Source organism: Canis lupus, chromosome 8 (genome assembly GCF_048164855.1).
Source record: "Canis lupus baileyi chromosome 8, mCanLup2.hap1, whole genome shotgun sequence".
Classification (NCBI taxonomy): domain Eukaryota; kingdom Metazoa; phylum Chordata; class Mammalia; order Carnivora; family Canidae; genus Canis; species Canis lupus.
Window position 1 is genome coordinate 64,466,444 of NC_132845.1, and position 13,269 is coordinate 64,479,712.

Consider the following 13,269-nt stretch of genomic DNA (forward strand, 5'->3'; position numbering starts at 1 on the left):
AAAAAGAGTGGGTTCTCTAGTGGAGCTCTGCCCTCGGGTTTCTACTGGATATTTCGTGAGGTCCAGGCTGGGAGGGCCAAGAATTTGCATTTCTAACAAGTTCCTCCAGGGGTTGGGGTTCCTAGGAAGCCCAGTTTGAGATCCATCACACTAAAATCTTATGATGTCATATTAGCTAAATATTGCAGACGTGGGGCAAAAGAAAGGCAGCGGGCTGATGAGTGATTGCCCAGAGCAGGTTTGTGCGGGGCAGGAAGCCCCCACAGCCGTCTACAAGGCCATGTCCGTGCAGAGAACTCAGAAGGACCAGCTAAACCCACCCTGAAGAAAGCAGCCCCGGGCCCGTCCCTTGCAAACTGCCCCTTCCTTCTCCTGAATGACTCCTCGGTGGCCCAGCTGGGTCAGTCATCAGCCTCTGTGGGCCAGCCTGCCCTGATGACTATCGGGCCAATTAAATGTCCATTTAAAAATGATTTTTGTCAGTGTTTTATGAAAATAAACACCTTCCTCCGCGGCAGGGCTGTTCCAATGATTGATGAGGTAATGGGAAGTCCTGTGAGCTTGGAGGCAAAATGCTATTTATGGATGTCCAGAATATGTTTTCTAATTTCCTTAATGATAAAGACATTGAACTTGGGTATTGATCTCACGTTAGTAAGGCCTATCCAAGCGCAGGGTTGGATTGGCACAGTTCGGAGAGTACTGCACCACGACTTGCTGGTGCAAGTGAGCAATGCTCCCGCTCAGGGTGAGCGCAGCAGGGCCAGGAGCGCAGGCCCACACGGGAGGCAGGAATGCTGTCCCTGGCTCTCAGCGGCCTGCCACCTTGTGGGGGGGCAGCTCCCAGGGCCTGGCCAGGCTTCAGCCCACAGAGCCAAGGCGGATGCACGGGCGAGTCTCGTCTTCGTGCAGTCTGGCTGGCCCTGGCATGAGGTGGTGGTTCTCGGCCAGCCGTCCGGGGAAGCGATCCTGGCAGCCTCCTCCAGCCGTTGTACTTGGGCATCAAGTCCGCCCACGAGTACATACAAGCGTGGTGACAGGAGATGAATCTAGGAGACACACGGGGCTGTCACCACAGGGCTGAGCCCAATGGGGTCCCTTCCTCATATTATTTTTATTGCCACATTGATTGAAGACTCAGATGTCAGCTTGCTGTGGGAGCACAGTGTAGAGGCTCGGGTGCCTGTTCTCTGCAGAGGCTGGTGCAGGGGTGGGTGTGCTTGGCCTCCCTCCTTTCCAGGAGACTGAGGGAAGGGGCAGGCCGTAAATACAAGCACTAAGCTCTGGAAGGGAAAAGGAACTCTACTTACAGGCACCTAGGAGAAAGTGCCACTCCCATCTTCAGGCCCCTATGTTTTATTCAGTTAGGCAAAGCTCAAACTCCAGAAGAACAACTCAGAAATGCAAATTATTGGCTTCCTCAACGCTATTAGCAGCCAAGAGTTCCCCTCCCTCTGGCACTGACCTCAGCCCCCGCCCCCCCACCCAGACTCTCTGCCCTCCATGCCACAGCATAGCCCGACCCAGGGGCTGGCATGCTCGGGCCAAGGTCCCAAATCACCCTGTACTCGGGCCTCCTCTGTCTCCCACAGGCGCAGGAACAGGGGCAGCCACTCCTCCACCACCTGCCTCCGACTTCTGGCTCTTTCCAACAGGTTTACTACTGGGAGGCAGAGAGCCAGAACGAAACAGAGAAGATGAAGGTCCTGTTCCTGCCGGAGACGATGGTGAAGCTGAAGAACCTGACCAGCCACACCCAATACCTGGTCAGCATCTCGGCCTTCAATGCCGCCGGAGATGGGCCCCAGAGTGACCCCAGGCAGGGGCGCACCCATCAAGCTGGTAAGAGAGCAATGTGTTTCCAACCCACAGGCTTCCACAGGGCACCCCTCTCAATGGCCACAGTAGCCCCTGAGCCCAGACAAACGAGGGGCCCCTCCTCTCCATCCCCACAGCTCTCTGCTCGCCTGACCCAGAACACATGCCGATGTGTGCCAGGGGATCTCGATCTCCAGAGAGGCAGGCCTGGATGCGATTCATTTGCTTCCCCCAGGGGCTGGCCTTGGCCTATTGCGTGGTGGGGCCCCTGGTACCCGCGAGACAACAGTGAGCATAGTGTGCCTCCCTCCAGACTCTCCAGGATCACAGAGGGCAGGCAGGCTCTGCATCTGCACCCAGGCCTCCTTCCCATTCCCTCAGGGAGCTTCTTACTGGGCTCTTAGCTCCACATGTCCACAGCCCTAGGGGACGAGTGCCAGTGCACTGAGCCCAGGCCACAGTACGGGCACTCCCTGGGTTTCGGGGCCACAAACGACCTGGAATGGCTCACAGCTGCCTCTCAGACACTGGCCTAAAAGCATTTCATTGTCAGGTGTCACATGGCCTGTGGCCTCACCTCCACACACACAGGTTTTGTTTTGTTTTGTTTCTTGCAAAAAGCTTTATTATCTCCATTTGGTCCATGTTTTGGGAAAGGGCTCCAGGATGGTTAAAAAGCTGCCTGGTGGCTGCAGGGGAAAAGGTTCAGGCACAAGCCCTGGCACTGAGGGGTGGGAAGGTGCCAGAGGAGCCCCTCAAAGGCTGCTGGTCTCCGGAGGCTACTAGTCATGCTTGAGAGTGAGCCTTTTGAAAAGATACTCGCCCAGCCCAGCCTGGGGGGTGGCCACCCATCTTCCTGATGAGTTTTACCCCCTCATCTAGGAAGTGGTTCTCCAGGAAGTCACAGAGATGGGGACCCGCATGGGCAGAACCCAGGGCATGCAGATCCAGAAGGGCCTGGTTCAGGCTCTTCTCCAGAAGCAGCTTCGAGCACTTGTTCTCCTGTGGCTCTCAGCTTCCCAGTGACCTGGAGGTCATTAGGAAGTGGTCAGGAATTCCAAGGGAATGCAGCTTAGTGCTCGTCCCGGGGATCTGAGAGGCACTTCGTGGGACCCAGGAAGTGTAAGGCTCAGAAAGCCAAGGAGACCTGTCCCACTCAGGGCTCCCGGGCAGTCTGTGGGTTCAAGCATTGAACCCCCCCAGGTGCTCCATCTCCTGGGGTCAAGCAAAGACTTCTTTATGAAGCCCTGCCCAGCATGCAAGGGCTGCTTCCTCGGGGCCTCATCCAGTGGGGAGGAGTTGTTTCTGGAATCCAGGCTGGGTCCCCTGTTTCCTCCCAGGGCACCAGGGACCTGGCAGGTCACAGGGGTGACTGGAGGGAGAGCAGCTGGGGGACACGTGGTGGTGATTCTAGGGGCAGTCCTGGGCACTGCCCCCGCCCAGAGCCCAGGCAAGGGGTAGCAAGCAGGCTCAGCATCCTGACCACATGCCTGGCCCTCTGCAACCACAGGCAGCTTCTGCCCAGGATGGCTCACTGGGCCCCCTCCCACACTCCAGGGTGAGGCCAAGAAAGTGGGCAGAGCCTCCAGCGGCCTCGGTGGCCGGGAAATGAAGCCCTCTGCATTTCCCTCTGCGCCTCCATCTATTATTCATCTTAATGCCTTTGTCCCTGCGTCTCTCAGGCTCCTTTGTTTTTAAACCCCATCATTTTCTCTGCTCTTCTCAGGAGGGTCCAGGTTTCTGGTTGATCCTGGGAAGTTTGGAGATGGTCCATAAATCTTTTCATCCCACTGCGTGGAGACTATTACTGAGTTGAAAATAACATCTAGTAACACTTTCATTCTATGTGGAGGCGTAGACATATATGTAAATGATCTATAAAGGAGCTTTACTCAAAGTCCCTTTATGCTGTGTTCCTCTAGCTCCTGGGACCCCCAGCTTTTTGGCGTTCTCAGAAATAACATCTACCACGCTTAATGTCTCCTGGGGCGAACCGGCGGCAGCCAACGGCGTCCTGCAGGGCTATCGAGTGGTCTACGAGCCCTTAGCGCCTGTCCAAGGTGAGGCCAGAGGGGAGCGCAGGGAGGGTTGGCTTCACAGGTGTGCTCACGGCACTCCAAGGTCTGCAGGGTGAGGAGCGTGCCCGCTGGATGCCTGTGAGCCTCTGCACCCTGGGCTCCAGCACAGGCCTCTCCCAACTGGCTTGCAATGGGACACCCTTTGACCTTTCACATTTCTCTCCTGTTCTGCTGAGATCTTAGTCGTCATGGGCACCACTTGTTAAGACCACACAGAAAGCATCGGCCCATCAGCTTCTGTGGGCGTCCTGGAAGGGCCTCTAACCACCCACCATCCTCAGAGATTTTTCTGCTGTCACCCTCATTTATTCATTCACTTGAGTCTTTATGAAGCAACTTCTGCATGCCAAGTACTGTTCTAGATGCTGGAATCTATAGATCCAGGGAAGCAGGGATCTTTACCGAATTGTTTGTCGAGATCCTTGTTTCCCTGAATCCATGAGTTTGTATTCCAGTGAGAAAAGAACCAACTTACCCACAAACAATCCACGATACCATGGTGACCACTGTTGTGAGGACCCAGGTGTGCTGAACCCCTGGGGGAAGGCCTTCCTGGGGAAGCTCAGGCCTTCCACAGGCCACTGCGGGATGGGGTCCAGCATCCTGAGGTCAAGCCTGAGGAGTGGGGAGGAGGCCGTGTGAGAGCAACGGGCTGGGTCATGAGGGCTGTGGTGGAAACGCCCTGAGAGGGTCTGACTCACACAGACCAGGGTCCCTCTGGCTACAATCACAGTCTCATCGCCGTGGGTTGCAAAGATTTATTGATTGGCTCCAAACTTCCAAGGATCAGTCAAAAGCAGCACAGACCCTCCAAGAAGAGCAGAGGAAGCGTTTACACACAGAGGAGCCTGAGAGACACAGTGACTAACGCATAAAGATGAATCATAGATGGAAAGAGAAGATACACAAGCTTCTGGAGAGAAGGGGTTGTGGCCCTAGGCCTGGGAAGACCAGCAGCAGCCACAGCACCTGGGAAGGGGCTTGGAGCCAGGGGTCTCGGTGTGAGGAATGGGGACCAGGGATGCACATATTTGCAGTGGGGCCCCGGGGGAGCCTCCGACTGCACAGGAAGAGGGCAGAGACAGGAGCGTACCCTGGTTCTGTCATTGGGGAGCACTGCTCTGCTCCTGCTGTGTTACTGCCTCTGGCGCTGTTTCGATTTCTGGTATACCCATCCCTCCTCCCCACACACAGCTGAGGTGCTCTTGGAGTGGTCCACAGACATCCTTTCTCGCCCACTGTGTGCCCAACACCGGGGCCAGGGAAGGGAGACTAGCCCAGGGCGGGCTTCCCCTGGTAAAACACACAGCCAGGCTGTAAACATTATAGATTATTTAATGTCTAGGAGGAAAAAATATAACCAACACATCAAATAATATTGGCGCTCCATTTAAAGCCATGATAAGTTTCCTTTTAAAATAAGTACATTCAAGTAAAACAGGGGGTTGATTTGAAGAAAATTTAAGCACTAGATTTTATGTCATTGAATCTAAAATACCATTATTGACTCTAAGATTCATTGTTATTTTATGAAGTGCTAAGAAAGAAAAAATGCTTGCAGTAAACTGCGGCCCAATACGTTTGCATCATCAATCCCAAATCAAAGATGCAAAAACGTGAGGGAAGAGTTTCAGACAATTGAGGCACTTTGGTAAATAACAGTAAAGATAGGGCAGGCCTATAGTTTGTGAAATGGCAGAGGGCTCATGGCCGCACATGCTGTGTTCTTTTCAGTACCGGTTGCCTGGCTGGGGACCAGGTGGCCTGGGCACGGCTAGGGTTGGAGTCCCAGCAGCACGGGCCCAGAAGGAGCCAGGTTCTGTGCATGCTCATTCTGCATGGGCAAAGGGCAGGGAGCCACTGGACACATCCATCCTGCTGCCCAGGACTGTCTCCACCCTCCCATGTACGCACACATTTGCACACACACACTGGTTCCTGAGCCAACCCTGCAGATTAACTAGTGACATGGAAAGGAGAAAGGATTGCCAAGAATTGTGGTCCTGAGTGACCTTAGAGTCCTTCCTTATCAAGACAGTAGTCTTCCCATACTTCCTCAAATAAGTGATTTATTCAAATAAGTACATTGATGGGTTTGTAGAATTTCTAGAAACTCTGTGGTGGGCACCCCTGGGTCTGGTGCCCAGGCTGGCTCCCCTACTCTTGTAAAAAAGTACTTGCTGGCCAGGCAAGACCATGGCCATCATCACCACTTGGTTGTGAGCCATGGCGGGCCCTGCTTCGTGATCCCCCACACATCCAGTTCTGATGTCCCAGAGTCCTGCTGGCTCACAACACATCTGTCCCCATGGCCTTGCCTCCCCCTCCAGAGAGATGATCCTGCACATGTGGTTTCCTGGTGCTGTCAGGGTTGTGGTCACGTGGCCGTTCTACAGCAATGTTGGCATCATTCACAGGACACCAGCTAGACACTCAGGTCCCTCATGCGCAGCTGACATGAGCTTTTTCTCTGCTCCCTGTAGACACAGCCCCAACGCACATGCCCACCTCTCAGGTGCATTGAGGTAGGGATTACTACAAACCAGGCCCAAGCAAAGTAGCTGCAGATATGCCCTCCAAGTCCTCACAAAGCTGCACAGTGTCAGGGCCACTTTTACTGGCATTTCACAAGAAATCAGGCTTTGAGCCCTTAAGATGACATCCCAGGGCCTGCAGGTAAGGAATGCGGACACGCGTGGGGTTTGAACCCCAGTGGATGGGTTCGAAAGCCACGGTGATGGGGATGTGTCTGGAGTGCTTGCACATCTGCAAGTAAACACGCAGTGAACACCGCCAAGAGCGGCAGGAGTGGTCATCAAAGCATTTCATGGCCACCAGTGGCGCTTGTCATTCTCCCTCCAGTGACAATAGGCAGAGTCACTTGATTGCAACTATTTTGCCTCTTCCCACAAGGAATAAGTCTGTCCGTCATCAGCATCGTCTCTTGTCTGTCAAGAGGGCTGGTTCTTCCTGCCTGCTTTCCTTGCTTCGGCAGTGAGTGTGCTATTCTCTGAACTCAGGAGAAAGCACTTTCGCTTAGTGGCTCATGCATTTCTCCAGAATCTCGGGGTGCACAGCCTCATCAAGTCCCCTGGGTGCTAGAGAAGAAACCATCCAGACCCCCAAACTTGGACCATGGATGGATGGCTCCGGCGCATCCCACACTCCCTGATGTCTCCTGGTTGGTCCAGGCCCAGGGCGGGTGATGGGAAGCATTGAAGCCGCCACTGAGCCAGGCCCTCCGCGAGTCTGAGGGTTCTTTGTGTCAACTGCAGAAGCCATCCTGAAGCAGCACTACCCCTGCTCCAGCTGAGGGTGAAGCCAGTCATGGGCCCCCAGGTCCTCCCATGTCCCTGGCCACCAGCTCACCAGCCCTGTTCCTTAGTGCCGCGTGGTCGACCCCGTGACCTGACCTTCTCGGGCTGTCACTGCTTGCCACTAATGCCAGGATCACTTTTCAGGATGCCCCCCCCCCCCCCCGCCATGTGCCTGTCTGGTCTGATGGCATCTGCCAGAGCCCCTGGCTTGGCCAGACAGCAGCCACAGGTCCTGACCCCATCCAGCCCAGAAAAGAACACAGGCCAGTAAAGGGCAGAAACTCAGAGCAGGAGAGGGTTGCCCGTGCCCTCTCTCTGCCCGTACGCCCTTTGGGGCATTTTGACTTCTGGCTGGCAAGAGGGAAGGGAAATGTCAGTTGACCACAGGACTATGCTGTTATATCATGAAAAGGACAAGACGCTCAGGGACGAAGCCAGAGAAGGCAGTGACGGGGAACACACTCAGCGGAGGTCAAACTGTCCAGCATCTCTGGCCGCTGGTCCAGCCCTCGCCGTCCCACCTCCATACCTAGATCCTGCTCTCCCGGGGTGGGGGTGGGGGCCCCCTTCATTCCTCCACAAAGCCTTTGCTGCATCCCTTTCCCAAGGGCAGCAGTTGGCCCATCAGCTCGGTGTACGGGCCTCTTGAGTGGGGGGTGTCTTAGAGAAAACCAACCCCTGTCTCCTTCATGTTTTATCCGGATTCCCAGTAGGAAATCAGGAAAGTAGCAAGTGGGTCTCTGAACAATTTCCAGATCTTCACAATGCCTCCAAGAATGTTTCCCAGAGATGTGGCTGCAAATGAAGTGAAAACATCAGGCATGTTTAGCAAGGGCTAGAATCGCACTAATCTGCAGTAATGCCAGTCCTTTGGTGAAGATTGCCAAAGACATGACATGTGTGCTTAGACACATAGATATGCCTGTGTGGTGAAGATGGAGGAAAAGCTGTACAACAGTGATGTCAGCCGGTAGTGATTTTCCTGGCTGTTTTTCCTGCCTCTTCGCCTGGGCCCTGGCGGTTCTGGGATACACGTGGACAGACTCCGGGGCAGACTCCGGGCTAGCCAGATGCTCATCAGCCCTGGCCAAGGGAGCAGAGAGCAGAGCATCCACTCAGTGCCAATGGCCCTGTGGTCACTCCATCAGGAAGATGGGCCTGGCTCACCCCTCGCCGCCCCTGGCCAGCCCCCTGGTCACGGTGGGGAGCACCGAACCACATGGAGCATGAGCCACTTCTCATGTTTTAGGGAACGGATTTTATGGAAAAGCTACTTTTATGTTTTTTTAAATGTTTTAAATGGTAGTATTTTATATGATTGCACCCCGGGGCTTTGTAGAGCAGGGCACGGTTTAAAAATTGACTAAATAAATAAGATTCTGACATAGTTGAGATGCAGGGGAGGCCAGACTAACTCTACCTCCTAGTGGGTTGGAATTCACAAAATCTGCACATGGGTTTGTTCTGCTCTGGGGAAAAGAAAGGCATTTTTTAATTAAAAAAAAAAAAAAGGAGGGGTGCCATCCAGAATAACTTTATATCCAAAAAGATCCCATCCATTTGCTGATGGTGGTCATTGTATGTGCAAACTGTCACCCTGAAGCCCCTTTCTTGAGCCACGCAAGGTGAGGGCAGGTTCTCTGGGCAGAAAGGGCCCTGTTCCTCAATAGAAAAACTCAAATTCAGAGGTCACTCAAACACAGAAACATTCTGACATAGTTTGGAAGAGAATCATTTAGCTGAATCAGTGTTCTACAAAAGGCATAATATGAAAACAGTGAATCAGCTGGAAGGTATTTGGACAACTGTAGGTTGAAAGACATTGGCTTTGATGACTTTGAAGGATGAACCCGTTTTGTCATTAACACTTTGTTGGGCTCTTCTGAGGTCACAGAGATATAAGGATGAAGGGTCCGAGGGCACCAACCATCCACACTGAGGGCAGGCCCAGCCATGACCTCCCAGGCCCGTCCATTCACGCTGAGCGCCTGGCCAATGGCGGGGGCGGGGGCAGGGGCAGGTGCTAGGGAAGCACTCCCGACCAGCTCTGCCGACTAGTGTCAGAGGGGCCACCTCTTCATCGCCCCACCCCGAGGGATGCCCAGAGACACCCACATGCTGTGTCAGGAGCTTACAAGACTTTTTTCTAACACATCACCTTCAAACTTTAATCAGAGAGCCCCATTTCTGTCCCGGAAAAATGCTGCATTTGTATAATTTTTACTATGTGTCTTCCTCTCCCGATGTTAAATCTCAATTTTCTAATTACCAGCTACACTTTTGCTTCAGTTATGTATTTAGGAGTGAAAATGTCTCCCTGTCCTCATGGTTCTCCAAGTGCAGGGCATCGATATTTGCCATGACAGCCTTTCTTCATCAATGCTTCAAAATCCAAAGATAAAGTTTTCACCAGTGGCTTGAGTTCTTTAGGCCACAGCTAGGCCAACTCATTTGGGCTGGAGACCCCTCTTGCAGGAAGCCCATCTTTTAGCTGAAATGAAAACTCCTGCATCTTCTTCTCTGTTCTCTTCTCCGAAGTCAGGAAGCTCCAGGTCACCTATGCAAGCGACACAGATCCTGGTGCCGCTCAGAGCGCAGGGGAGGAGAGAGTGACCTGGGTGCAGGAGGACGGCGGTCTTCCCAGTGCTGTGTGGGACACTTGGGCCACCTCCCCGCTTGGCACCATGAGGCTGGGTCTTCCCTTTGCCAGCACCACTTATGAGACTTAAACACTAATTACACGTATCTGTGCTGAAAATTGGCTATTACCACCACTTAAACTCCTCCTAATTGTAAGCAATACTTCCTTAGCAAGCCGGGGACGCTGTCCCTGTTGCCATGGAGAAATAGTTGGTGCTCGGTTGCTTCTCTAAATGTGGCCCTCTCCTGGCCTTTGCTCTTGGTTCCAGGGGTGAGCAAGGTGGTAACGGTGGACGTGAACGGGAACTGGCAGCGCTGGCTGAAGGTGCGGGACCTCACCAAAGGAGTCACCTACTTTTTCCGCGTGCAAGCACGGACCATTGCCTACGGGCCCGAACTGCAAGCCAATGTCACGGCCGGGCCAGCTGAGGGTAAGTGGAGCTCTGTGGTGGGGCCTGTGCCCAGTACAGCGCCAGAGGCGAGTGGTGTGCCCCTTCCACCTAGGGGTCCATCCTCGCCGTCAGCTAAGCGACCGTGGCCCACTCAGAGTGGGCAGGAACACAGGACCATTTTGGCAGCATGGGTGACTTCAAAAGCATGTGCTAGCACCATCTTTTATGGATGGACTGGTTAAATATAGATGAGCAAATTCTTAGGTGTTAAACATGTAACGTTTTGGGTTGTTTTCTGAAAAAGTTGGGAGAAAACAAGTGAATTTTTAAGGGTTTATTTATTTATTCTGGTGGGAGGCAGAGAGAGAGGGAGAAAGAATCCCAAGCAGACTTCCTGCTGAGCACGGAGCCCAACTCAGGGCTTGACCTCACAACCCTGAGATCCTGACCTGAGCCAAAAGCCAAAAGTCGGACATCCAACCAATTGTGCCACCCAGGCACCCCAAACACACATGAATTTTGTCAACCAGATACACAAGAGAAGTTTGAAGTGTTCACATCATGATGAGGAGCCACATGGCTTTGTACTTAAACTATTGGGCACCTAGGAAGATGAGGGTAGCAGAATCTAGGTTCACAAGGCCCCTGCACATCAGGCACAGGACTGGGCCCATGGCATGGCTCATCTCTGTTCCATCTGGTCAATCCCAGAGACCCATGTAGCCTTCCCACATCTAGGATGAGAAAAGTGTGATGTGGCAAGGCTAAGCCACCTAGGCCTGGCTCCACCTGTCCCAGTCTCTACCGTCCCCTGCCTCTTTGATCCCACAGGCTCTCCGGGCTCCCCCAGAGATGTCTTGGTCACGAAGTCTGCCTCTGAACTGACCCTGCAGTGGACCGAGGGAAACGCAGGCAGGACACCCACCACTGGCTACGTCATCGAGGCCAGGCCCTCAGGTAAGGGGGGGGGTCTGGGTACCTCCCAACCCCAGAGTCTGAATATCAGAGCCCCTGGGCTCCTCTCAGCCTTTCCCTAACGATACAGAGATGAGGGCACCCTGATGAAATGTCGGGCCCTTCTCTCCCTCTCCTCCACCACCTTGCGGGTCTGAGATTCTCCATGTTGCGCCACAGTGCAGGTCTCTGGGAACGTGGTATCGTCTTCCTCAGAAATAGGTACATGCAAACTTAGGGACACTTAGAGACATTTCCAACTCATCAGTAGGATTCAAGAGTGCTTCCAGGGGCTCATCCCAGGCTCTGTGTGTTTGCACCCGGATAGACAGAGTCCTGCTCCTTTCTGGTCATGATGAAGATGCCTGTTCCCAGGAAGCCTACATGTCCTCTGCCCCATTTTCAGGCTCCTGAAATGACTCTAAGGTCATTCCCTACCCTGTGTGCCCTAAGAGGGTTTTTGCTCTCTTCCTCCCATTCAACAGTAATAACCAAGCACGGACATTATTAGAAAATCAATTTCTGCCGCACTGAGCTGGATGTTACTCCTTGGAGCTAGAGGGTGTCACCAAATGCAGAGAACACTGAGCATGTCCGCTGTAACCTTCAGATGGTCATGCAAGTATCTGAGCATGAAAAAACACGGTGCGCCAGGGCTGCATGCAGAAAGCCCGCTGCCAGAGCCCGTCCATGGTGCTAGGCATCCTTGCAGTCAGATATTTAAAGAAGCTGTTGGACCGAGAGGGAAGGTCTGCAGGGTCACATACATCACTGTGCCAGACAGACTGCCCGCCAAACTGCTTTTGAGAGATTCCTAGTTGTAAACACCTCCTAGAAACTTCCAGGTAGAAAATCTGGTGCCTGAGACCAAAACAGCATCTGTTAAAGGCAATATGAAGAATTATTTGGCTCAAGCACTCACACATTCAGTGCGTCAGGCTGAGGGGTCCTGGTAGCTTGTGTTGAGCAAGGCATTTGGTCTGTTCTGGAAGTGGAGGGTCTCAAATCAGTGACAGGCCTTCTGTGGCCACTGGCCCCCCCCCCATCCCTCTGGAAGCAGGTGGCCCCGAGAGCAGACAGCAAGCTCTCTGCTGAGAACATCCAATTCCTGAGCCCTTGCAGAGACTGGCAGGAGCTTGGAATACAGGCCCGGTCAGGTCTGGGCCCAGTCGAGGGCTGCAGAAGCTACACTGACACCAGAGAAGCAACTCGACGCTTTTCTCCCCAAATCTAGGGAGAGCATTCATTGCAAAGGTTACATTGTGAGCTTCCAGGCCCACCAAGGGCTTCTGAGAGAATTACGGAGATCCATGGACATCACTGACCTCTAACTGAAATTCAGCATTTCCTTCCCTTATAAACACAGGCATGTTCATCTACTCTGGCTGCATGGACCCCACACTGGGTGGCTTAACCCACATGCATGTACTGTCTCCATCTGGAGGCTGGCCATCCAAGGGCCAGGTGTGGCTCAGTGGGGTCCCCTGAGGCTGTGAGGGAGGGTCTCCAGCTATGTCAATCTTGGGCATTCTTTGGCTTCTGGAGGCACCACCCCCATATCTGCCTTCTTCCTCTGTACCCTTCTGTCCCTGTGCTCAATTTTCTCCTTTTTACGAGGACAACCAGTCATACAGGATTAGGAAGGGCCCCAACTCAGGACCTCATCTTGACACATGCAAAGACCCTATTTCCAAATAAGATCACATACTGTGATGTTGGGGATCAGACTTTGAACACATGAATTTTGAGGGGATGCAATTCAACCCACAACAGTAGGTAGGAAACCACATAAGTAGCTGTAGAAACTGTGGAGTTGTCAGCAATAGAAATCCCACTGCTTTCCATCTCATCCTGGACTGGCAGGCACTTCCCAGCATGGTTGACCTTATCATTTGAACGCTTCCCGGACCTTGTTACCCGGTGTGACCCTGGCCTAGTGGCACTCACCAAAATCCAAGCCTCTGTACCCCATATTCCAAAGAACCATGTATGTAGTCCACCAGGTAGTGCAACAAAAACCGCACATGACTCACAGGATCTGAATATCTGTGATATGGGGCTGCTGTGAAC

General features: G+C 53.2%; 1 protein-coding gene across 18 annotated transcripts in view; it reads left to right on the forward strand.

The window, feature by feature from the left end:
- The window catches only part of SDK1 (sidekick cell adhesion molecule 1), an 895,654-nt gene that overhangs the window by 850,954 nt on the left and 31,431 nt on the right, over window positions 1–13,269 (forward strand). For all 18 annotated transcript variants that reach the window (XM_072836835.1, XM_072836824.1, XM_072836827.1 and 15 more), the window contains 4 exons: window positions 1,656–1,842; window positions 3,741–3,878; window positions 10,123–10,284; window positions 11,077–11,202. In XM_072836835.1, coding sequence (XP_072692936.1) covers window positions 1,656–1,842; window positions 3,741–3,878; window positions 10,123–10,284; window positions 11,077–11,202 — 613 coding nt within the window. The remainder of the gene's footprint in view (window positions 1–1,655; window positions 1,843–3,740; window positions 3,879–10,122; window positions 10,285–11,076; window positions 11,203–13,269) is intronic.